The sequence below is a fragment of the Pseudorasbora parva genome, chromosome 20 (genome assembly GCF_024679245.1).
Source record: "Pseudorasbora parva isolate DD20220531a chromosome 20, ASM2467924v1, whole genome shotgun sequence".
NCBI lineage: Eukaryota > Metazoa > Chordata > Actinopteri > Cypriniformes > Gobionidae > Pseudorasbora > Pseudorasbora parva.
The window spans coordinates 2,535,591-2,563,236 of record NC_090191.1 but is presented as its reverse complement, the minus strand read 5'-3'; the positions used below and the strand labels follow the sequence as shown (position 1 = coordinate 2,563,236).

Genomic DNA, 27,646 nt, shown 5'->3' with positions numbered 1-27,646 from the left:
CTGACAGCTAAAGTTTTGGAAACTCCTTTAGACATTACACCTATATGATATCTTTTTGGTACGGAACCAGACAAGACACTTGATCCTATATTAAGTATTTGTGTATTTATTCTATAAATTATTCTGTCGTCAATGTTTTTGTTTTGGTTTGGTTTGTTTTATTTTTTTATTCCATTTTACTTTAATATGTTAAATATCAAAACCAATAAAAAGTTGCCAGCCACAGCCAGGGTTTTTGATATTTTTCAGAAAAATATGATGGCCCATAGAATATTTTGTTGTATGAATATCTGAGTATGCAATATGAAAATTAAAAGGCCTCTACTGTGATTTTGGCCAGGATTCAGTGGATCGTATATCATTTTTACAAGGTTTTTGTTTCCTGTGCTCATTTCTATCTTTATCTTTCACAAAGAATGGAGGCTGCATTCATAATGCGCACCGTTTTGAATTCCTGCACAGATTATATACTTTCACTATAGACCCCTTCAATGTTTGTAAACACCGTTGGATGCGCGCGCAGCCTGGGGTCAGAAAAAATGACGGGCATAATGTGTCTAGCTACGCACAGTCTTTGACGCCACAGGACCGGGAACAATACTATAATAAACTTGTTTTAGCTAATGGACATTGTCTGCCTAATCCCGAGCTCCTAACAGAATGGATAGACAACGCTAGCAAGTGGCCAAATATTCACTGGCCCGCCATATACTGCTATCTGGTGGACAAGCCAAGTGTTTACACGCGCGAAAAACGAAGAGCCTACAAATCTCTTGACGCTTATAATTATGTAGTCTGTGGGCATGTCCAGAGGGTTTTTTATAGCGACATAGGCGATGACTTTTGTGTGTTAAAAGCGGAGGTTTTACCGAGCCAGCGCCAAGGGAAAAACACCTCGATGTATCAACCCTAGGTTGTGATCAACAAGAGGGAAGGCTATATCCATACTGCAAATTGCACCTGCATGGCAGGGTAAGTATTTAAAATTTAATAAATTATATCAATTTGACATTACAAGAACTGTTCAGTCACAATATTGTTCATTGTTTTTCACTAGCACTAGCATATAAATGGTGTAAAAACTAAAAGACGTGGACTAAAAGTCACAAAATCTATGTGAAGAGGTGAACAAGAAAATTGTAACCAGCCAAAACTTGACACACACAAACACAATCACAGACTAGCAGGGCTTTATGATCCTCACTGTAGTATTATTAGTATTTAGTATTTAGGGTGCGTCTCAATCATCTCCCTAGTTCTGTAGTCAGGGCACTAATCAGGGAATCATTGACTTATGCACTTATCAGTGCCCTGACTACTGAACTAGGGAGATGATTGAGACGAACCCTTAGTCTGTAGCTTATGTCTTATCTGGAGTAGGTCTAGTAGTATGTCCTACATGCAGAACCATTTGATGAGAGCTGATTTGCTAATTTCAAGACCCACTCATAACATGAAGGATAATAGTTTGACATGTGATATGTGATTTAATTTCAGGCTTGGGTCATGCTGCAGTCTGCAATTTTATTCAAAGTTGAAATCTGTGCTAGAATGGGATGGACAGAGAAACCAGCAGTCACTTCTAGAGAGTGCATGTGGAAAGACTTAAGCAGGAAAGAAGTTGAACCAGCTCCATTAAAGAAAATCAGCTTCCACAAAACAAAGAGGCTAGAAAAGAGGCTAGCAGGCTAGACAGGCAGCTTCCAGAAACGGTCAGGAGTAGGTGTAGTGCCACCACCAGAGCCACAGGCATGTAATAGTTGACAGAGTACAGATAAGATTCCTGTTGCCAAAGTTCATTTTGTTTATTTTCTTTACTCCTCCCAAGTTTTTTTGTCATTGTAATGTCACATAAGGATCAAGTTTGTTCTAAAGCAATCTTACACTCATGCATAAATTAATGTCATGCTGTATAGTGTTATGGTAGTTTGTGTAAATCTTAACATTATGGAAATAAGAGTATCTAGATTGTGCACTAAACATTTAAAATTATATATTAATATACAAATTGAGGGAGAGACCAAAAAAATGCTGTTGTAAATGTTCTATTGTTATATAATTGTCTTTCTCCTTCCTCAGTATTGACAGATGCTGACATTCAAGAGTTGCAGATTATAGCTCCTTGTGCTGCAGTACTGACAAGTCTAGAAAATAGTGATACCGACACTGCATGCAATACTGATACAGAGGAACACTCAAACTTACCAGAGCCCTTGACTGCTTTATTTGATGGAACACTCAGGGAACTCTCACCACAAGAATTGCAGGTGAAAAGTGAGGAAATGGTCCACAGACTGAAGAATAGTTTACAACCTCATCAGTGTGAAAGGTTGGAATTTGTCACACGACAACAGTCCAGCTCAAAGGACTGGCAAACCTACAGGGCTGGTCGAATTACAAGTACTAGGTTTCATCGTGTGGCTACAGCTGGCAATATCAGCAATACCTACTTGAGTGAGAATGCAGTACAATCACTCACAGCTAAATGTCCCATCAGTTCTCTGGGGTAAGTCCATGGAAGAAACTGCAAGACAAGCCTACACTGCCCTTATGGTCGAAAACCATCAAGACTTCAGTGTAAATTCCTGTGGCCTAGTGCTGCGGCCTTCTGAGCCACACCTCGGATCATCACCAGATGGCATAGTACAATGCAGCTGTTGTGGCAAAGGTTTGCTAGAAATTAAGTGTCCGTACAAATACCAGGATGGTCTTCAAGGAACCGCAGAGGACAGGCAGTTTTGTCTGGACAAGTCTTTTAATTTGAAGAATTCACACCCGTACTACTATCAAACCCAGTTACATATGTTCGTAAGTGACTTAAGCTACTGTGACTTCGTGTTGTGGACGACAAATGAGGTTATAGTGTAACGTATCTTTAAAAACGCAGAGTTTCTGCAGGAGAATATGTCAAAGGCTCAACATGCCTTCATTTCAACTGTGTTGCCTGAGATCCTAACAAGAAGGCATGACCCTTCCTTGTGGGCACAGTCAGTCTGCAAAATCTGTGAAAGGCCAGATTTTGGGAAAATGATCAACTGTGCCAGATGTGACTGCCGCTTTCATTACGGTTGTGGACAGATCAAAAGGAAGTCAGCAACTTGGCTATGCAGAGAATGTCAAAACAACTGACTGTTTTCTTTGTCATTGCCAGAAGCCAAGTGTCGACTAATGAAATACTGTTTTACTTATGCGTTCTATTTCTTAAATATATGTTGTTGTTTGTATACAGATGCACCTCAATTTTGTTATCCAGTAGCTTAAATAAAACAAGTGACAATAAATGTTACACTTCCATAATATGATTCCTTAAAAGATTCTTTATTGGAACAGAAACAATGTTACATATTTGGACAATATACAAAAGTGATTGTAAAATAGAATTAAAGGGGTAGTTCACCCAAAAATAAAAATTCTGTCATTTACTCACCCTCAAGTTGTTCCAAACAACTTATTTTTGTTCTGCTAAACACAAAAGATGATATTTGCAATCCTGCAAAAATTGCACTGGCTTCCTGTTAGTTTTCGTATTGATTTTAAAATTTTTATGCTCACGTATAAGGCCTTGAATAATTTGGCCCCTCATTATTTGTGTGAGCTTTTAACCCTCTATACACCAACACGTGCTTTACGCTCCTCTGAAGCTGGTCTTTTAACTGTCCAAACAGCACGGTTGAAAACTATGGCTGATCAGCTTTTTCTACTTTGGCTCCTAAATTGTGGAATTCCCTGCCCTCTGAGATTAGGATTGCAGAATCCCTTAGTGTTTTTAAATCATCACTCAAAACATATTATTTTAGGATAGCTTTTATGTGATTCATTTGTCTACTTTGTTGCTGTCTTTTTTTTTTTTATGCCTGTAATGTTATGTGTATTTCTATGTAAAGTGCTTTGAGATGTAACATTTAAAGGCGCTATATAAAATAAAGTTTATTATTATTATTATTATATTTGTAAGAATGTTTTTAACCAGCAGATAGAGCAACCATTGACTACCATGGTAGGAAAAAAAATATTATGGTAGTCAATGGTTGCTCTATCTGCTTGGTTAAAACATTCTTACAAATATCTTACATTTACATTTATGCATTTGGCAGACGCTTTTGTCCAAAGCGACTTACATTGCATTTAAGGAACTCATTTTACATTTTAGTCAATTCTCGCTTTCCCTGGGAATCAAACCCATGACCTTGGCGTTGCTAGCGCCATGCTCTACTCATTGAGCTACAGGAAAGACTTCTTTTGTGTTAGCAGAACAAAAACTCATATAGGTTAGGAACAACTTGAGGGTGAGTAAATGATGACAATTTTCATTTTTGGGTGAACTATCCCTTTAATCAATAAACTTAACTAAATGACTTATTTGGGAACCACGCTTTTACAAAGGTTTGTTAGAGCAGCGCACACAATCACTACATCGTCTAACATATCAACCTGAGACACAGGAATGACAGTTTGCAAAATCTTGAAGTTTTTCTACCGACCAATGACTCGTTCAACATGAATCCTAACCCGAGACAGTTGTCTCGATGTATCTACTTCTAGTGCAGACAATTGCTTTTTCCCTTTCGTAAAATGAGGGGCACGAAGGGTGGCGCCACAAGCTGCAAGCTCATCCCGTATTAAAAATCCCCTATCAGCTAAAACCTCATCCATAGGCTCCAACAGTTCCAGGAAACCTGACTCTTTGGTGATCTTTATCAGAAACCCGTCCACCCCACACTTGGAGACAAAAATGAAATTGCCCCAGCAGGTGTGATGGCAATCAAATATTTCATTGTGTTATTGTGTTTGTAATTAGACCAGGTCTGTGCCCTTGCAGTCAAATTACTAGGTCGAGCTATAAAAATTTCTGTGCAGTCTATTATGTAGCGGCATTTTTTGAAGTGTCGTTTGAACATTTTTGGCATATTTTTAAGTATAGCTCCCTTATTTGGCCATTTAATTAATGGCTTGAGGACCACAGACATAACAGAGATCCAGCTCTGATAAATATTTGATACAGTGCTTGTTGTTACAGTCTTGTTCAAAATAATAGCAGTACAATGTGACTAACCAGAATAATCAAGGTCTTTCGTATATTTTTTTATTGCTACGTGGCAAACAAGTTACCAGTAGGTTCAGTAGATTCTCAGAAAACAAATGAGACCCAGCATTCATGATATGCACGCTCTTAAGGCTGTGCAATTGGGCAATTAGTTGAAAGGGGTGTGTTCAAAAAAATAGCAGTGTGCCATTCAATCACTGAGGTCATCAATTTTGTGAAGAAACAGGTGTGAATCAGGTGGCCCCTATTTAAGGATGAAGCCAACACTTGTTGAACATGCATTTGAAAGCTGAGGAAAATGGGTCGTTCAAGACATTGTTCAGAAGAACAGCGTACTTTGATTAAAAAGTTGATTAGAGAGGGGAAAACCTATAAAGAGGTGCAAAAAATGATAGGCTGTTCAGCTAAAATGATCTCCAATGCCTTAAAATGGAGAGCAAAACCAGAGAGACGTGGAAGAAAACGGAAGACAACCATCAAAATGGATAGAAGAATAACCAGAATGGCAAAGGCTCAGCCAATGATCACCTCCAGGATGATCAAAGACAGTCTGGAGTTACCTGTAAGTACTGTGACAGTTAGAAGACGTCTGTGTGAAGCTAATCTATTTTCAAGAATCCCCCGCAAAGTCCCTCTGTTAAAAAAAGGCATGTGCAGAAGAGGTTACAATTTGCCAAAGAACACATCAACTGGCCTAAAGAGAAATGGAGGAACATTTTGTGGACTGATGAGAGTAAAATTGTTCTTTTTGGGTCCAAGGGCCACAGGCAGTTTGTGAGACGACCCCCAAACTCTGAATTCAAGCCACAGTACACAGTGAAGACAGTGAAGCATGGAGGTGCAAGCATCATGATATGGGCATGTTTCTCCTACTATGGTGTTGGGCCTATTTATCGCATACCAGGGATCATGGATCAGTTTGCATATGTTAAAATACTTGAAGAGGTCATGTTGCCCTATGCTGAAGAGGACATGCCCTTGAAACGGTTGTTTCAACAAGACAATGACCCAAAACACACAAGTAAACGGGCAAAGTCTTGGTTCCAAACCAACAAAATTAATGTTATGGAGTGGCCAGCCCAATCTCCAGACCTTAATCCAATTGAGAACTTGTGGGGTGATATCAAAAATGCTGTTTCTGAAGCAAAACCAAGAAATGTGAATGAATTGTGGAATGTTGTTAAAGAATCATGGAGTGGAATAACAGCTGAGAGGTGCCACAAGTTGGTTGACTTCATGCCACACAGATGTCAAGCAGTTTTAAAAAACTGTGGTCATACAACTAAATATTAGTTTAGTGATTCACAGGATTGCTAAATCCCAGGAAAAAAAAATGTTTGTACAAAATAGTTTTGAGTTTGTACAGTCAAAGGTAGACACTGCTATTTTTTTGAACACACCCCTTTCAACTAATTGCCCAATTGCACAGCCTTAAGAGCGTGCATATCATGAATGCTGGGTCTTGTTTGTTTTCTGACAATCTACTGAACCTACTGGTAACTTGTTTGCCACGTAGCAATAAAAAATATACTAAAAACCTTGATTATTCTGGTTAGTCACATTGTACTGCTATTATTTTGAACAAGACTGTACATGAAATCTCTGTGCCAGGTCAATGTAACTGAGGCCCAATCTTAATTTCATCAAGACCATCAACAATTGGTCCTCTAGAGGAAGGGCTTGATGACTTATCTCAATACTTACACATCATATTTTTTAGGACCCATTCAAAGATTACAGAGGTCAGTCCAGTGAAAAACAGTAATTGTCCAATGCTACTCTTCACATTGCTGTATGAAAATTTGGATTTCTGTAATTCATGCTTTAGGTCATCATTCTCACTGCGTAATTTAAAACAGTCCTGCTCTAGGTTGATGTAGTCTTCCTGCAGTTTATGATGTCTACAGCAAAGATCATCATATTCCTTTCTCGACACTGGGCGGTCTCCTTCAGCTTCCTCCTCATCTTGAACAGAAAACAAACAGACATACAGAAGTTCAGTGAAAACGATGACAACTTTGGAAGGTGTAGCTTGTGGTACCATGGGTCTGGTGTATTAGACTGCATTAGTTTTAGCTTTGCGTTTAAGAGATTATTCATACCACTGCAATGATCTATGGTACAGGCTTGTTCCATTGCAGCCATGGAATAAGCAGGTTGCATGTCAGGTTCATCTCGCTTCCTTTTCCTGTGATACCTAAAGCAAAACAAAAGAAAAAATTACTGCTGTGTGAAACCATTTAATCATTGTCTAGTTACTAGGCCTGCACAATATTGCTGTGATATTGAAATGTTCTCAAAGTATTTACATGAATGAGTATTGCTTGAATTTAAACAAGGTCCACAGACCATATAAGACAGAAGGAGAGAGAACTTTGTGTGACTCGAGAGGGCTAGTGAGGAGATACTCTATTTTGTTTTTTATTCGTACCTTTACATTTTTGTCTCAGGTGTCTGACTTTGTTTTGTGTTCACAAACAAGGAGGGCACAAAGTCAGGACTACTGGAGTCAAGTGATGCCTCACCTACAAAAATAAAAATAAAGAATTGCACACATTAAAGCGAGCTACTGTTATCATAGTGAAAGCGCTAATGTAAAGATAGTCTGCTAAGTCTGTAGCACACGACAGGTCATAATTATTGCCAGATATCAAACTTCACCAAACTACTAAATCAGTTTACATTTTGTTTACTTACCATGGCTTAACTCTACCGTTGTTGTCACAATGTTGGCGCTAGCCTGCGGCTAAATGGCTAACTTACGGTCCATGACATTTAACATTACAAAACTATTAACCTGCATAGCTTAACGTTATAGGCTAGCGTACAGAAAACTGCATGCAATCCAGCCTTTCGAGTTTAATCCAATAGAAAGGAATATGATACTTTACCTGATATGAAGTGAGCACCACAAACACGAGCCTCTTTGATCGTAGCATTGTCCCAATCTGCCCGTTTAATAGCTTGCAGCCACAGAAGTCGTCTATTTTTTTTTAAATGGGTGAGATCCTGCTGGGATCCTGAAAAACTTGACTCCACAACTGGTGCGATTTTCACAGTTCTCGACGCAACAAGTAGGCATTTTTTGATAAAAAAATTAACTGGTTGACCCACAATTCTATGGGACGGAATGAACTTTCTGACCCCGACATGCGCACTGCGAACTTCGAATTTTCCTGTGACGTCACCCGTGAAGGGGTCTATAGAGTGAGTACCAATTTGGGAGCAAATTGCTTTAATGGTGTGTTAAATATTAATATCAATACAATTCTTAATGAAAAACACAACAGAACAGTACAATGACAAGCTCGCTTAAATGAGCGCTTTTACATTTAGCTTTAGAACTGAATCTTCCGCCGTATATTGTCAGCTTTTCACTCGTTATAAATGAGATCTGACTCCTGCCGCCAGTCTGTGCTCAGTTCAGTTTTAATTGCAGCGTCTGTTCTCTAATTGAACAAAATTATTTTTATTAACTATCAAACCGATATCGATACATATGACCGTTTATGATTTCATACAGCTATATCTATAACAAAAAACATTTACAAGTCTTGGCATTATATCCGGGAGATAAGTCAGTAAATTTGAGTAAAATCACAGGCTTTGCTTTTCCCGTGCAAATGTGCCACGCAAAATTTAGATGTGAGGGAGTAATTTCTAAATCACAGTTCCCTAGAAAATACTAATCCCGTGCGAATAGAGCTAAAGACTACATTCAGATCCGATTCAGAGCGATGATCAAACAGATGGAGTAGATGGAGTCCATCAACACCCCTAATTCTTCACAGTCCCAGAGCTCGTCCTGGGTCCACATTTCATTCAGTAACATTATGGGCTGTTTTGATTTATATGATGTTTACTGTTGATGATCACGTTATTTTGCATATGCATCTGCTTACATATGATCGCTTGTTTTACTCCATCTTCCTGATGTGTGTTTTGATCAGAAGATGATGTACTCATTCAGAAGAAGGCTTCTCTCCAGTGTGAAATCTCATGTGGGATTTAAGACTCACTTTATAAGTGAAATTCTTCCCACACTGTTGGCAGGTGTAAGGCTTCTCTCCAGTGTGAACTCTCATGTGTCCCTCAAGGTTTCCTTTGTGATTGAAACTCTTCCCACACTGTTGGCAGGTGAAAGGCTTCTCCCCAGTGTGAATTCTCATGTGGACTCTGAGACTCCATATTTGAGTGAAACTCTTTCCACACTGTTGGCAGGTGTAAGGCTTCTCTCCAGTGTGAACTCTCATGTGGACTTTAAGATGCCCTGTATGAGTGAAACCCTTTCCACACTGTTGGCAGGTGTAAGGCTTCTCTCCAGTGTGAACTCTCATGTGGACGTTAAGTTGCCCTGTATGAGTAAAACTCTTTCCACACTGTTGGCAGGTGTAAGGCTTCTCTGCAGTGTGAACTCTCATGTGTCCCTTAAGTCTTCCTTTTTCAGTGAAGCTCTTTCCACACTGTTGGCAGGTGAAAGGCTTCTCTCCAGTGTGAAATCTCATGTGAACTTTAAGATTCCCCATTTGCGTGAAACTCTTTCCACACTGTTGGCAGGTGAAATGCTTCTCTCCAGTGTGAATTCTTATGTGAACTTTAAGACTCCCTTTATAAGTGAAATTCTTCCCACACTCTTGGCAGGTGTAAGCCTCTCCAGTGTGAATTCTCATGTGGTCATCAAAAAGTATTTTATAATTGAAACTCTTTCCACACTGTTGGCAGGTAAAAGGCTTTTCCCCAGTGTGAACTCTCATGTGGACTCTGAGACTCCCTTTTCGAGTGAAACTCTTTCCACACTGTAGGCAGGTGAAAGGCTTCTCTCCAGTGTGAACACTCATGTGGGCTTTAAGATGCCCTGTTTTAGTGAAACTCTTTCCACACTCTTGGCAGGTGTAAGGCTTCTCTCCAGTGTGAATTTGCATGTGTCCCTCAAGGTTTCCTTTTCGAGTGAAACTCTTCCCACACTGTAGGCAGGTGAAAGGCTTCTCTCCAGTGTGAACTCTCATGTGGGCTTTAAGATTCCTTGTTTTAGTGAAACTCTTTCCACACTGTTGGCAGGTGAAAGGCTTCTCTCCAGTGTGAATTTGCATGTGTCCCTCAAGGTTTCCTTTTCGAGTGAAACCCTTCCCACACTGCAGGCAGGTGAAAGGCTTCTCTCCAGTGTGAACTCTCATGTGGGCTTTAAGATTCCTTGTTTCAGTGAAACTCTTTCCACACTGCTGACAGGTGTAAGGCTTCCCTCCAGCGGGAATACTTGAGTGTTTTTTATGGTTTTCTTTTTTAATAAAGCTCTTTCCACACTCTTGGCGGGTGAACGGCTTCTCTCCAGTGTGAACTCTCATGTGGACTTTAGGGTGTCGATTTTTAATTAAACTCTTTCCTGCCGTTTGGGTGATTTTTTGTGAGGAAATCTTTTCAGTCTGTGAGCACCTAAAAGATTTTTCTCCAGTTATGAAATCATGATGTTGCCCATTCATATCTTTCTCTTCCATTTCATTTAGTTCTTGACTCTCCACTTTCAGAGCCATCAGATCTAAAAGAGACAAAAAGCCCAGTTTAATGGCACAAAACAACAGACATCAAGATATTAAAACATTTAAAGGGGTGGTAAAACACAATTTCACTTTTCTAACTTTAGCTAGTGTGTAATGTTGCTGTTTGAGCATAAACAGCATCTGCAAAATTACAACGTTCAAAATTTAAAACAAAGGGTGATATTTACTTTTAAAGAAATACATTTAATGGACTACAGCAAACGTCCGGTAGGGAACTACAGCCTTTCCTCCAAATTTGCTGACATCAGCAGCTCCAATATATACATAAACATGAACACATTACTGTGCAGCCCACAAACACAATCGGGCCTTCAAAAGAATGTGTTTTACCACCCCTTTAAAGCATCAAAACCAAAAACATGTTTGCTAGATCCTATACCAACTAATCTACAGAAAGAGGGGTTATATTTAATCACAGCATCTTTTCTCAATATAACCATTTCCGTTCTTTAGGATAATTTCCAAACTCATCATGTTTGGATTCTATGTGGTTAGGACACTGCCACAGTCGTTATTGAAGTGGTTTGGATATTAATGATATGGTCCACAAAGGAATGTAAAGATGATGGCGCACTCGCAAAAGCACTTTTGTGTATAAGGTGCTATTTATTTACAGTGTCAGAGAGGTTTGTCCACAGTGCAGAATATGAACAAGTGTCCAAAAAAATTGTCAATCCAAAATAAATAAATAAATAAATAAAATAAGAAAAATACTCAAAAGAATATAGGTCTATATACAAGCCAATCAGGTATCCACAGTATACAAACTACTTGGTTTTGCTGAGGCATCACAGTAGCACTCATCGACTTGGTAAAACAAGTCCTGTCTTTAGGTTTGGCCTGGGTTTATATAGGCCAAACTCTGCCCCTTTTTCGGCTATACCATTTCCAGGTACATATAACATTTAATACCTAAGCAAGTACCTCATCTACTTGCCATTAGGGCTGCACGTTTTCAAGTTTTTTATTAACCCCTTAGCGGTTAATACTCGATTAACCATAGTGTGCGTCAGGGTTATTATTTTTAGTTTATTAATTTGACGACAGCCATTTCCGTAAAGTGAACGCGCCTATAGAGAGAAATGCACTTCATGGATTACATAATCAGAGAGTAGCCTATTTCTTTTCGTTTTAAATTGTTAAAAGACATTTCAAGCTTTCTTAAGAAATATTTAATGTCTGTGAGGCCTACGCGGAGTTTCCTTAAATTAGGATGAGATGCGCTCCAGTTCACGAGCAATGCAAGTGGCCGCGAGGGCGCCTGCATGATTAGGGCATGTAGTAAAATATGCAGCCGAGAATGATTCACACAGCGTTTGACACTCTCTCGGCAGAGATCAAGCATCTGTGGACTCGTTCCTTCAGCTCTGGCCATCTTGCTTTCAGTCCGCGATTAGCTTTTTTTGTTTCTTCATTACAGTTAAAGTAACCTCTGTTTTTCGCTAGTCCCTCACAAGTTTCTCACTTCAAACTTTCTTTCTTCTGATCCGTTATGCCCGCTTTATGTTAGGCTGCATTTACACTGCAGGTCTTGATGCACAATTCCGATCTGGTGACTATATCCGATTTTTTTTGACGACCCGCTTACATCATCTTTTCAAAAGCGACCCGTATCCGATATATCCATTTACACTGTACACTGGCCCCTTTTTTTGTAAGTCACTTTGGATAAAAGCGTCTGCTAAATGATTAAATGTTAAATGTTAAAAACAGCCCAAGATTTTCTTAACCGGTGAAAGGAAGTAAAACAGCGCGATATGCAATGGACGCAGACAAAATGATTGCACAATGTTTTGGTGTCTGCTCTGTTCCACACATATTTAAAGTACGGCAAAACATTTCTCTCTTAAAGGGTTACTTCACCACTTTTTCATATTAAACTATGTTATTCCCTTAACTAAAACGAGTTGATACATACCTCTCTCGTCTTAGTGCGTGCACTTAATCTCTGATGCGCGGTGATAATCTGATAGCATTTAGCTTAGCCCACTAAGCCCAGTTCATTCACTATGGTACCAAACAGAGATCAAGTTAGAAGTACCAAACACCTCCATCTTTTCCCTATTTAAATACAGTTACACGAATAGTTGAACGATCAAGTATGGTGACAAAACGTGGTATCACCGAAACATCTTTCCTCACACCTCCCCCTCACTCTCTCATTTCTGTCAATAGGGAGATGTGAGGGAAGATGTTTCGGCCGGGACTTTTTACTGCGCCGAGCCGAAGTACTCTCAGAAGTGCTATTCCGCCATACATTATAGTTCTCCTTTTTAATCCGATTAGAAACGCGCCACGTTTTATTTTGTCACCATACTTGATCGTTCAACTACTTGTGTAACTGTATTTATATAGGGGAAACGTGGAGGTGTTTGGCACTTCTAATTTGATCTCTGTTTGGTACCATAGTGAATGAACTGGGCTTAGTGGGCTAAGCTAAATGCTATCAGATCGTCACCGCGCGTCAGAGAGATTAAGTGCTCGCACTGAGACGAGAGAGGTATGTATTAACTCGTTTAAGTTAAGGGAATAACATAGTTTAACATGAAAAGGCAGTGAAGTATCCCTTTAAGGCGGAGAAAAAGAGGAGAGCCTTTGATGGGGTCGCCAGGTTTTCACAACAAAACCCGCCCAATTACAACTCAAAACTGTGTTAAAGTAGCCCAATTCCACATGAAAACCGTGGACTTGGCAACACTGGATCGCAGTTTGTGTCCACCTAAGTTGACGTGATTCGACTCCGTCCTTTTTTCAATGGCGTACGACTCGCATTTACTGAGGAATATCCGATTTGACCGCTTACACGGCAGACGCTAATGCACGCATCCGAATCATATCGGATTTATTACCACATATGAGTGAGGCCTGAATCCGATCTGAGGATATCGGAATTCATGCGTTTTTTTCCTGCTTATGCGTTCACATGTCATATCCGATCTGTGCCACATGAGAGGAAAAAAATCGGAATTGGGTCACTTGAACCATGCAGTGTAAATGGGGCCTTAGAAAGCTGGTCATGATTCATGACTTCTTGTGGATATTACAAATGTCTGGGAGCGCTCTGGCGGTCTCTAGTGGTGCAAAAATATATTACAACTAAATTCAAAGCACGTCATTGACACCACTTAACCGAGCAAAATGTTTCACTCGGTTACGCAATTTTTAACGGTTAATCGGTTAACCATGGACACCCCTACTTGCCATCCAATAATAATCCATTCCCCATTTATAATTAAAATAAACACAATCCATTCCCACATAACACACTTAACACATTATCCTGAAAGTTAAATAATATCGCCGGTTTGGCCAGCGCAGCTTCCCGCAGGAAGACTGACTACACTGCACACAGACAAATACCACTGAGACTAAACAATAAGAATGGGCAGTATAAGTGTATGAAATGACCAGGAAAATTTATCACATCCACCATGTCATTGCAACATTTCCCATCATCCCTCCTCACCCTCACCTGCATGCAATTCATAATCACTCACACCTGCACCTTGTTTACATACCCAGCCGCCACTACTTAAGCACACACCTCACCTCAGTCAGGGGTCCGGTCTCGTTTGTGTGTAGTGACACTTATCGTACTCTCCAGACGATGTTCTAAGTGACCAAACTGTGCAAACTAAGTTTACTTCCAGCGATCTCCCTTCTCCAGACTTTCTGAGTGTTCCAGATAGTTGCAACAAGGTTTGTGCTTCTTGACTGATCCCTCTCCATCCATGCTCTCACATCATTGAAAGATTCTTAAGATTGGACTGCTTAGTCCCTTCCTCATCCCAACCGTGTTGTCAATAAATCACCCTGGCACTGCATTCTCTCTGTCTCTGAGTGTGCTTCCGTAACGGAAGACAGGACCCATAACAGAACACAGTGCAATGGACATGTTCCTTATCCCACAGAGCCCAGCCAATCTGCTTCTCTCCATCTCCCAGGACCACCGACCCATCGATGAATATATCAAGAAGTTCCTCGAACTTGCAGACCAGGTGCCGTGGAACAATGCGACCCTCAAGATAATTCTTTCGTCCCTCCGATTTCATCTTGGTCATTCATCGACCCGCCCTCGCCTTGTTTCTTCATTTCTCTGGCTCTGCAGCAAGACTGTGGCCTCCACTGGCACCTGCTCCAGCACCTGTTAGTCGGCCCCCTGAAGTCATTGGTCCTGTCTCCTCCATGAGTCCTCTCTCCATCAGCTCCGCCCTGGTTCCTGTGTCGTCTGCCTACCCTTCACCTGAGCACCCTCCCTCCCGCCACAGTTGGTCTATATATGGGGTGAGGACACGCCTACCTTCCTGGTACTGTTACAGATCCACCATGTCACCACTACATTTCCCATCATCCTCCCTGGCCATCATCTGCATATATATACACACACATACGTACAGCTCTGGAAAAAATTAAGAGACCACTGCAAAGAGACAAATTATCAGTTTCTCTGGTTTTACCAAAAGCAACAACTGGTCAAAATAACAAAAAAGATGCAGTATTGTCAGACCTCAAATAATGGAAAGAAAATAAGTTAAAATTCATTTTTAAACAACACAATACTAATGTTTTAACTTAGGAAGAGTTCAGAAATCAATATTTGGTGGAATAACCCTCATTTTGAATCACAGCTTTCATGCATCTTGGCATGCTCTCCACCAGTCTTTCACATTGATGTTGGGTGACTTTATGCCACTCCTGGTACAAAAATTGACGCAGCTCAGATTTAGTTTGATAGCTTGTGACCATCCAGCTTCCTCTTGATCACATTGCAGAGGTTTTCAATGGGGTTCAGGTCTGGAGATTGATCAGGGTCAAGGTCTTGATCTAGTGGTCCTCCATACGCACCTTGATTGACCTGTCTGTGTGGCATGGAGCATTGTCCTGCATTGTCCTTGTTATTATTAAAACCAGTCCTCTGAGTTGGGGAACACTGTCAGAGCAGCAAGTTTTCTTCCAGGACAACAGCCTTGCTGAAGCATTCCCAGATCATCACAGATCCTCCACCAAATTTCAAAGTAGGTACGAGACACTGTGGCTTCTAGGCCTCTCTAGGTCTCCGTCTAACCATTAGACGACCAGGTGTTGGACAAAGTTGAAAATTTGACTTATCAGAGAAGATAACCTTACTCCTGTCCTCTACAGCCCAATCCTTATGGTCTCTTGCAAACCTCAGCCTGGCTCTTCTTTGCTTCTCATTAATGAAGGGCTTTTTTCTAGCTTCAGCCCTGGAGCCTGTTTCGAACCATCCGCGCAGTGCAATTCACCCCAGCTGCCTTTTGCCATTTTTTGTAGGTCACTTGATGTCATCCTACGGTTGTTGAGTGATATTCGAATGAGTTGCCGGTCATGCCGGTCAGTGTAGAGTCGTTTTCGACCTCTGCCGGTGTGTAGCTTTGTTGTCCCAAATGTCTGCTGCTTGACTTGACCTTGTTCTTATGAACCACCATCTTTGAAGTTAAGGATGGAATCAACTCTACGCTCACTGTATCCCTCTGCCAATAAAGCCAGAATTTAACAGAATTTAAAAAGTTTTGGCATGGTCAATAGTTATTTTTTTATTCCAATTACTTTTGATGTACTACAAGCACTGTTTTGCCATCCAGCTGGTCCTACTGCAAGAGGATAGTGATGACCACAGAATTGTTTTTTAATACTTTTCCTTATTAAATAAGTTTTGGTTCAAGTGATCACCTAATCAGCACCTCATTCAGTAGAATGAGGTGTGCCTGTGTTGGAATTCAACAGACATTGGAATGGAATGGCTTCCATACTTGTAGAGATGCTGATTTAAGAAAATATTGCAGGGGTCTCTTAATTTTAAAATGAATTTGCGTTAACACGTTAATTTTGACAGCTTTGACAATCCGTTCATGCGTTCATAAAATACAGCATTTTAGCACAATTCAAAATGGCCGACATGGTAAAATTGGATATCAGTCGACTTGGCATGACACCCTGAATCTAACGAGACCAAATTTTATGATTTTTGAACAAATGGTTCAGAAGTTATAAGCAAAAATAAGCATTTTTTGTATCTCCGTACCAGTAGATGGCGCTGCGCCGAAACACTGCATGTTGCCTCAAGTCATGCTTGTGATGACAGTTACCAAGTTTGGTTTGAATATGATAAAGCGTTACAGAGATATAGCCTTTAATGTGTTTTTGCAACCACTACGTAAAATTTGTTTGCGCGTTTATTGAAAACGATTTACCGAATCAACTTGAATTTCATAACTTTTTATCAGCATGGTCTGAAGATGATCTGTTTCAATTTTCGTGAAAATCGGAACAACGGCCTAGGAGGAGTTCGAAAAAGTAGGTTTTTCAGGAAAAATTCAAAATGGCGGGAAAATTTGCATACCGGAAATTGACATCATAGCAATCGAATCGGCTTGAGCCAAGGAATCAGAGGAAAAAAGTATTTTGTTTCTAGCTCTTAGGAGTCAAAAGTTATAAGCATAAACATGAGTGAAACTTTGGACAGGTAGTGGCTTGTTCTTGTCAGTCAGTATGAATTAAATTTGATATACAAGTCGCACTTGACTATAAGTCGCAGGACCAGCCAAACTATGAAAAAAAGTGTGACTTATAGTCTGGAAAATACGGTATGTAGTTGGCTAATTATGTATGTATGTAATAATTATGTAGTATGCTGTTTTTTTTAATAATCAACATATGAAATTTAAAAAATATATATTATAGCTAGGGCTGGGATAAACGATTATTTTTTAAACGATTAATCTAGCGATTATTTTTTCGATGCATCGATTAATCTAACGATTAATTTTTCCTGTCCGATTCGGTTACGATTCGATTCGATTACCGATTATCTCCCCATTAATTGCCTAATAGCAATTTATACATGTTGATTTAATTATCTGAATGAAAAAAACTAATTCCTTAACATTGCAATATATGTTTATTGCTCTTAAAATTCCAAAGCAAAAGACTATACAAGAACAATGCATTCAATAAAATCATAACAAAATACACACACACACACACACACACACACACACACACACACACACACACACACACACACACACACACACACACCCTATTTTGAAGTTACGGCACTCTGCCTTTGTATTGTCTGCAAAAAATGTGGAGTCATGCCAAGGCAAAAGGCAGTAACTTCCATATTATCAATATTTGGTTGCTGATCACCTTTTACAAAATCAATATAGTAACACCTGTATAAAATGTAATGATCATGGCATTTATTTTGGATGATTTACAATTAATTATAGCCATCTTCTTATTACCATCATGTGCTTTGGCTGCATTCTGATGCCATTATTAAGGACACAATACGTCTTGTAAAGAGTATCTTCATTGCTGTGCAGCAAAACTTACAGGTTGATAGGTGACACTGAATTATATGAACAAGATAAAAATTATTTCTAATGATTAAACATTTGCATATATAATGCAAAGATATAAAAAATAGAACAAATAACAAATCATGTAAAAATGCATGTGATTGTAATAAGATAAATAGCAAATAGTGCCGCTGGTTAATCAAGGGTTAAGTTTGGCTATCACACTCTAATGACAGCGCTGACTGGATCAGATTGCCCATTCATACGCTAAACAGAGAAATTATTTATTGCAATATGTTTTTAATGTTTTTATCTAGCAAAAAATTGATACAATAGGCTACATAGCTTAATTACTTTTACATCTTTGAATGAAAATCGCCTATAGCCTAAAAGGACAACTTTTAGATTGATGTGAACGACAAGTAGGAATAATTCTCAGAATGCTTGTGGATTAAACATCCCCGATGACATTCATTGCCATGGATTTTATCGGGTTTACAAGAAAAGCAAGGATATATGGATATAATTGCGAACTGTTACTACTGATTGTATGCGTGAGCTCACGATGTCACGGCATTCGAGTACACACACTCGTGCAGTGGGCAGCCCCAAACTGCCTGACAGCGCGCTGAGTGAATATTCTGCATTATGAAAACATGTATGACAGTACACAGGCTACACCGTAACTTAAACGCGGCAGACTCTAATAGACAGTAAAACAAAGGCGGGACACCATAACTGGATGTCGGTACCGTAACTTAATTTAAACATCTGTCTTCCTGTGTGCAGAAATTTGTTTATGTAGCCGTGACAACAAAACGCGTGCATGCGCACCTGTGTATAAGAGCGCTTGCTCCGTGCGCGCCGCGCGCCAACCCGCAAGCCTTGCACTTCTGAAAGTCTGAGGAGCCACTCGTGTTGCTACCATAGATATACATAATAAATTATATACTTAATTACATAATATACTTTATTATGTATATCGATGGTTGCTACTACTCTCCGGCGCCACCATCTTTATTTTGGGTCTGACGAATCGACGCGCATATTTTGCGTCAACGTATTTTTTGCGTCGACGTCATCGATGACATCGACGCGTTGTCCCAGCCCTAATTATAGCCTAATATTGAAACAAAACCTAATTAAATAGGCTATACGTTTTCTTTAACTCATGGCAGACAAACTCGACTGTGCATTCTGATGGACACTGTCCTTTATGGCAGTGGATATAACTCACAATACAAATAGACATTTTAGCCACACAGATATGTTCAAGTCAAGTAATTTGTGTATACTCACAAAGGTCGTTGATTCAGAGAACAGATTATTTTGAATGCACTCATTTTAAATGCTGTCTTCATTTCAAAAAAATATTTTGTTTATTCAACGCAAAGTTTTTAACTTTTAAAACATTTCTAAATTCAGTTCATATTTCTAACAAAAGAAATTCCAAGCCAAAATAACAAAAAAGTTACCACCATGCAAATTCAAACATTTAGTTCTTTTAATTTGAATGAATGCGTGGATAACGCCTAAAATAGTGGCTATTGTGGTGCTGGGATATACACAAACTTACCAACATACATTGCATACATTTTGGAATGACTTATCAGGGGGGGAAAACACATTTTAGACGCATAACAGCGGTTAATGAAATCGCCGTCATTTCGCAATAGCTCTTTATTGACATTTAGCAGCCTCTCATCCTCTAAACACACTCGCTCTTCAACTAGTCCATCAAACTCAACCCCTGACAGACCACAGCTACAACCACAGAACTATTATTAAAGAAATCGACAAAAATCTAAGACACCCATGATGAATCACTAAAAACACATTTTTTTGTGAAGTGGCAGTGGTTTTCAGAATCCACCTTTCTTGTTGAATTAGGGCAGGTTTTTGAAGTTCAAAAGAAGATAATTACAGGATGAATCAAAGGCCTGAAACACTGTTTGCTGAACAACACCACTGTGTCATGACCAACCTGCTCTTCTACACTGAAAAATGCCCCACTGATACGGTCCATCCTGAAAGACAACACCATGAAACAGCTGACACCCAACAAATAATTTAAGACAAGAAATTGAATATCTGCAGTGACACAGAGAAGGGACATCAAACTAAAGAACCAAGAACCCTCCGTCCCCCAGCAGAGTCCAGACCGGCCACAGGACCTCCATCACAACACCAGAGCTACACAACAGCAAGAACCCTCCGTCCTCCAGCAGAGTTCAGACCGACCACAGGACCTCCATCACAACACCAGAGCAACACAACGGCAAGAACCCTCCGTTCTCCAGCAGAGTCCAGACTGACCACAGGACCTCCATCACAACACCAGAGCAACACAACGGCAAGAACCCTTCATCCTCTAGCAGAGTCCAGACTGACCACAGGACCTCCATCACAACACCAGAGCTACGCAACGGCAAGAACCCTCCGTTCTCCAGCAGAGTTCAGACTGACCACAGGACCTCCATTACAACACCAGAGCTACACAACGGCAAGAACCCTCCGTCCTCCAGCAGAGTCCAGACTGAACACAGGACCTCCATCAGCACACCAGAGCTACGCAACGGCAAGAACCCTCCGTTCTCCAGCAGAGTTCAGACTGACCACAGGACCTCCATCACAACACCAGAGCTACACAACGGCAAGAACCCTCCGTCCTCCAGCAGAGTCCAGACTGACCACAGGACCTCCATCACAACACCAGAGCTACGCAACGGCAATAACCCTCCGTCCTCCAGCAGAGTTCAGACTGACCACAGGACCTCCATCACAACACCAGAACTACACAACGGCAAGAACCCTCCGTTCTCCAGCAGAGTCCAGCCTGACCACAGGACCAGCCACAGGACCTCCATCACAACACCAGAGCTGCAGGAGCTCCATAACAACACCAGAGCTATGCAACGGCAAGAACCGCATTTTTCCGGCAGGGCTGCAGTCAGACTCTATTCAACATCTACATTCCAGCATCAGTGCTGGAGCGCTCTACTGTCCCCGACCTCACTCTACACCACACAGAGGTCAGATATCTGCTGTACATCGCCTGCTGTGATATGAAATTTGGGATCAGTACTGAATTTTAAAAACTTAGATAAAACTTCAGTAGAGAATCTACAATTGGAAACAGAAGCACGACCAACGCCGCCTACAGGGCTGAATTAGGCCTGTACCTGCTTAACATTGAGATCTAGAAGAGATGTATTCAAGTTCTGGCATCAACTACATCAGTCTGATTCTGAATGAGTCAGATATAAATCCCTCCTCACTAATGAAACCTCAGCAGAGTCTCATCCTCTGACTCCTCTAGCTCTTCAACTAGTCCATCAAACTAAACTCCAGATAGACCACAGCTACAACCCAAAACTATTATTAAAGAAATTGACAAAATCGAAGACACTCAAGATGAATCACAAAACTGGCCAATTATCTAGTTATTAAACAACTGAAAGAAAGTAGGGATGCACCGGTTGACCGGCCCAAAATTGGAACCGGCCGGTTTTTGCTTCTAGCGCGCGACCGGCAACCGGCGGGGGTTTTTTTTCTTTCCGCCGATTTTTCCGGAAGTGTGCCCACTTGCGCAATCCACATACGCTTATATTACAAATACAATCATTCGCGAACGTCACTTGTGTGGAAGTATTTTGCAATATGCGATCACGACTGGAAATGCAGAGCTACCTGTCTGAAGCACAGATACCAAGAAGCAACAGCCGTTGGTTTACTGGCACACAAATACGGTAAGAGCCGCTTTCCTGCACTCGCTGAAGTTGCTCCTCTCTGCACCGTGCACAAGCGTAGATAGATAGTGAGCACTTGTTCAGCTCAGCTTCTCACGTGTTGGAAGAGAAACAAAACAGACTAACTTGTGAGAGCCGAAATGCTTCTGTTTGTAAAAAAGAACATCCATGCACTTTTGAAGTGAAATACTATCAGTTAAGGATGATCATTTTTATTTTATTTTTTATTTTACCTTACCTTAATTACATCGAATTAATTTGCTGTAGCATCTTTGTTTTCCTTGTTTTTTCGTTGCACTAAACATTATTTGATTTAACATTTTTGGAACAATTATAAACTTTTTAAAATTATTTAATTTAATTATTTATTTTAATTTAACTGGTAAAGACTTTTTTCCCCTTTAAACTGAATTTAAAAACAAATGCTGATTTAAGTTAATTCTTTGTTTGGATTGTTCAATGTGTGTTGATTGTGTTGTTTGGATTGCAGAATGGGCATATGTTAAAGTTAATAGGTAATGTTAATTTTTAAAATAGGTTCAACCTAATTTAATTTCCTATTAATTTCAGATTGCACACTGCATTTTCATTGGCCAAAAGCCAAATTGGCCTATTAAATAACAAATAAACATCTTGTTCATATATGCTTTCTTTCTTTATTGTTTGTTGCTTAAAATAAAATCGGAAATCGGTACCGGAATCGGCCACTTTGCTTGAAAAAAATCGGTATCGGAATCGCCCATGTAAAATCATGATCGGTGCATCCCTAAAAGAAAGACTAATCCTGTCTAAATACAGATTGAGTGACCATGATCTAGAATCTAGATATAGAGAGAGGAAGACCTAGACAAACATGGACAGAGAGAGAGCAGAGGATCTGCAGACACTGTGATCTACAGCAAACACTTTCTACTCATCTGTACTAAATATCACAATGTAAGAGAAACATTTCTGGCAGATTTCAGATTTGAAACTCCATCATTCACTGATACTGAGAAAATGTCCTTCATGCTTGGAGAAGATGCGAGCAAAGCCTCAGGGCACAATATGTGTTAGCCATTCACAATATTAGAGACAGTTAACTCTAGAGAGACCTGCTTCATTTAATCACTTCTTTAGATGGATTTGATTGACTTATTCACTATGCTATATATCTTTTATTGTTTTAATACTGATGATTTTGGCATACAGCTCATGAAAACCCAAAATTCCTATCTCAAAAAATTAGCATATCATGAAAAGTTTCTCTAAAGGAGCTACTAACCTAATATTAAAACAATAAAAGACCTGAAATATTTCAGTTGGTGTGCAATGAATCTATAAATATATGAAAGTTTAATTTTTATCATTATATTATGGAAAATAATGAACTTTATCACAATATGCTAATTGTTTGAGAAGGACCTGTATTATATATATATATATATATATATATATATATATATATATATATATATATATATATATATATATATATATATATATATATATATATATATATATGGAATGGACAAATACTTTGCTACTTTACTTAAGTACATTTTACACATATCTGTACTTTACTTAAGTAGAATAAAGAGTGCATTACTTCGTTAGATTTTGGAGCAATTATTATACTTTCTACTCCACTACATCTCTACAACGTTTCGCTACATTTTCTGATCAGTTTTAAGGCTCGATTAAGGCTTGTCCGGATAATAAGACTAATGAACTGACGGTTGTGCGGTTGAGGCTCGCGCAGCCTCTCGAGGAGAAATGGAAACAGATCAGCCCAGCGCACACAAAGAAACAAACTGCAGTAAAAATTCTAAATGTGAAGTTTTTATATTTTAAAACAGTTTTGAAAAATCTCACATGACACGATCAAGAGTGTTGTTTTCCTGAATACCATCACGACAGAAAATGTGACACTGATTTCATATGACCTTTCCATAAACAAGTAATTAACATCAAGTGACTTACATTTTATTGACTGCTTTATTATTTATTTCAGCAGCGAAAATATTTCCAAGATCATTTCATATTTCCACATCAGAACCATAACGTATAGAACAGCAACAGTGCGTTACTGAATGATTCAGTGTTTGAATGAATCTGTTGAATCAAAGATTCAATGCCCTATTCATAAACGACTGCCTCATTCATGAGCGAATCAGCCGTTTGAATGAATCGATTCAATGACTCTCTCATTAGTACTCACCTGCCGCCACCTACTGGTGGTTTAGTTAACTTTTTTTAAGTTAAAACAATCTCATAACATTATTTAATGCAGTTGTAATTTTTCAGTGTTAATTATTTAATTTGATTGGTAACAACCCAAATAGTATCTTATTCTAATTTAATTTATTGATCAAATGTAAGAATATAAAGGGAAAGCTGAAGCATAGCCTATATTTAATAAGATTAGGGGGAAATGTCCTTTATAAAAGGTAAAAATATCAAATATGAATCTCTCCTGCAGTGTGTGCAAACCAGGTGAAAAACTACAGGAAATGTTTGACCTCTGTAATTGCAAACAAAGGCTACTGTACCAAATATTAACATTGATTTCTCAGGTGGTCAAATGCTTATTTGCAGCTGTATCATACAAATAAATAGTTTTAAAAAAATCATACATTATGATTTCTGGACTTTTTTTTTAGATTATGTCTCTCACAGTGGACATGCTCCTACGATGACAATTTCAGACCCCTCCATGATTTCTAAGTGGGAGAACTCTCAAAATATCAGGGTGTTCAAATACTTATTTTCCTGACTGTGTGTATATATATATATATATATTAGTGCTGGGCAACGATTAAAATGTTTAATTGCGATTAATCGCAGTATGCGCAAATTCAATAATGAATACAAAAGTGCTGCTGTATTAACAAAAGTGCTATAACATATGGTTTGCAAACACTTTAAACAAATATATACCATAGATCACATGCTCCATTTAACTAACATTATACACGATCGTGTTGTTTACTGATGTTTACTTACGCGACGATAGCCAACAGCACAGACATTTGAAGCAGTTTTACTCACCGCCTGCTTCCAAAGCACACGACCGTGAACCTTTATCGTTGGGACCGCTCCGTCAAAAACACACTTCTTGTTGATTTCGTGATGTCCTGTGACAGCAGTGACCGTGGAGATCCACTTTTGCGACACGACTGAAGCATGATGGTCATGAAGGTCATTTTTTAAAATCGTATTAAATTTATGCATCATCTTTCATGTTAAATTCTTCCATTTGATTAATAAATTCAGTTATAATAGTAAAGACCCTATAGGCTGTTACCAATCAAATTAAATAATTTAAACTGCAAAAAATACAGCTGCAGTAATTAATGTTATAAGATTGATGTTCTCAATAAAACATGCAATCATACTTTTAAACATAACCGCCAATAGGGGGCAGCAAGGGATCGTCTTCATGAGTGAGTCATTGAGTCGTTCATTCAAATGATTCATTCAAAACGCTGAATCATTCAGTAACAAAACACTGCGCTGAGTGCTGCTTTCCTCTGGAACTATTTTTCATCTGTGAAATCATGGGTGAAATGGAACAAAAATGTAGTTTGGATCTAAAATTTAAGTAACTTAATATTAATTAGGCTACTTGTTTATTGAACTAGGCTACAACATTCGTGCTACACAATTCACGATTACAAAGTCGACTTACTAACAATATCATAAATCATAAATATCATTACCCCAGTATGTTTCTTCTGTGAGTTTATATCGCTGCTCATTTGTTCAGGCAGCGCGAGCCTCAACGCGACTTCTTAACGTACCAGAGGCAGAGATACACAACACAAAAAAAAATCTGAATCATTCTCGCGTTTCTGGTTATTTAATATTTTATTTGTCCCAGACAAAGAATGTCAGCCCTTGGCTTAAGCTACAGACAGCGCTGTATTCTCCTGACCAATTGTTTGTCTGTGTGTGTATTCAGAGGCAGTGAGCATTGGGCTTCCAATATAATAATAAATAACTTCGTTAATGCGCGATAAAATAATTGTCTGCGTTAATTAATTAATGCGTTAACGTGATAATAATGCATTAACTTGCCCAGCCCTAATATATATGTATGTATGTATGTATATATATATATATATATATATATATATATATATATATATATATATATATATATTTTTATTTTTTTATTTTTTTTTTTTTTTTTTTTTTTTTTTTTTTAATTACACTGCTCTGTGAAATACTTGATTCTGACTTGTTTAACTTTTTAACTCTTTTAAATCTAACTCTGATTGTATTTGTCTGACAGAAGAATGTCATAAACACCTATAATGACCTGAGGGTGAGTAAATCATAGGCTTGGTTTCATTTTTGGGTGAACTAACCCTTTCAGCATTCATTTTCAACATTTAGCAGCAATAGATAAAGGCTTAAAGCAGGTTGGAACTGTTTTCCTTCGCGGAAGCTTTGCATAAGAGCTAATAAAATATTTAATCTCAAGACAATATTTAGTGTGTAATTTATTTGAGACTAGTAGGCGTGTAATAAGCGGGATAATGTCGACCCAGCCGGTTGTTATCGCAGAATAAACCCCTTCAGAGTGACGCTCCGCTTCGCCTCGGGGTCCTGATCACTCTGAAGGGGTTTATTCTGCGATAACAACCGGCTGGGTGGACATTATCGCTTACATATTACACACACAATTATTTATACATAATATGTTAATGATTTGGCAACATTGTGATGCACAGCTAATTTGAAATTGAAAAATTGACATTTGATCAAATGACTGAGTTCAGCTTTGAGAATGAAACCAACCTGTTTGTTCCTCAGTTTCTTCATGTTTGACTCTCAATGTTTCTTCAATCTTCACGTCTTCACTCTCCTCTTTAATAAACGCCATCTTTGTTTGGTCCTCAGTTTCTTCATGTTTGACTCTCAATGTTTCTTCAATCTTCACGTCTTCACTCTCCTCTTTAATAAACGCCATCTTTGAGATAAGAATAATCACAGAAATAAAAAACACATCCAAACTAAATCAGTAGTTCAGTCACTGGTAAGAGAGTCAGTCAGAGTGAGAGTTAATGGCCTTAAATGACCTGATTCGACAACAACAAACTCTCTAAAAACTACAAATTTATAAAAGAACACAATTTATATAGTAGGTTCATATTTAGACATGTTATGATAAATGTATTCATCTGTAGATTACATTTAATAGATTACACTTCTGTGAGAACATTAGCAGTTGCTTTACAGAAGTTTTCATTACTTGTGTTTGCTGTTCTTGTAACATTTACACATTTAACTTTATTACATTTAATTTGGCTAACTTTAGGCATATAAGACCATATTTAACAACAAAGACAGCAAAACTATTTATGCACTCGATGATTTTTGCTCATGCTTTACTATCTGGTCACAAGCAAACACAACAACTTTAAAATCAATCGACTCTCTTTACAAACAGACACTACAAATATTTCTAATAATTACCATCATTACAATACTGTTCAAATACATAACCTATTGAGTTTTGATAGTACTAAACATTTTGTTTACATTATAAGAAAATAATGTCGAACAACGAGAGCAATTACTAGAGGAGACTGTGTTGAACAGTTTAGATGGACAACATTTGGGTGATCAGTCTTATCAGTTAAAGCCATTCATTACTGGAATACTCTACTAACTCAATTAACGGATAGTACAAATTACTCAACATTTAAATAGACACTAAAGGAATGGCTAAAAGCTGATCAAACTCGTAATCACATGTAATTATATATTTTTAATGTTTCTGCTATTATTATCATCTCTGAGTGCTACTGTGTCAGTGATTATTGTGATATATGTGATAATTTACTCTCCAAGTTTATGATAAACTGATTCATGATATATAGAGAGAAATGAGACGCATCTTTTCTGTTACCCGTGTGAATGAAAAATAAAGTTCATTAACGTTAGAAAACGCATTCAAATGTAATGTTCGATAATCAAACATTC

General features: G+C 38.7%; 2 protein-coding genes across 4 annotated transcripts in view; both read right to left on the bottom strand.

Annotated features, from left to right (window-relative positions):
• Positions 1–27,646, bottom strand: part of LOC137049965 (zinc finger protein 91-like) — a 284,608-nt gene that overhangs the window by 90,009 nt on the left and 166,953 nt on the right. The window lies entirely within an intron of this gene.
• Positions 6,635–27,646, bottom strand: part of LOC137049246 (zinc finger protein 658B-like) — a 47,614-nt gene continuing 26,602 nt past the window's right edge. Inside the window, exons 1-5 of one of the 3 annotated variants that reach the window (XM_067427739.1) lie at positions 26,459–26,617; positions 7,936–10,577; positions 7,476–7,569; positions 7,147–7,241; positions 6,635–7,009 (exon numbers count right to left, since the gene is read on the bottom strand). In XM_067427739.1, the coding sequence (XP_067283840.1) occupies positions 9,007–10,577; positions 26,459–26,543 (1,656 nt within the window). In that variant the 5' untranslated portion in view covers positions 26,544–26,617 and the 3' untranslated portion in view covers positions 6,635–7,009; positions 7,147–7,241; positions 7,476–7,569; positions 7,936–9,006. Of the gene's footprint in view, positions 7,010–7,146; positions 7,242–7,475; positions 10,578–26,458; positions 26,618–27,646 lie in introns of those variants that run through there. The other 2 variants (XM_067427738.1, XM_067427740.1) reach the window with 2 other exon arrangements.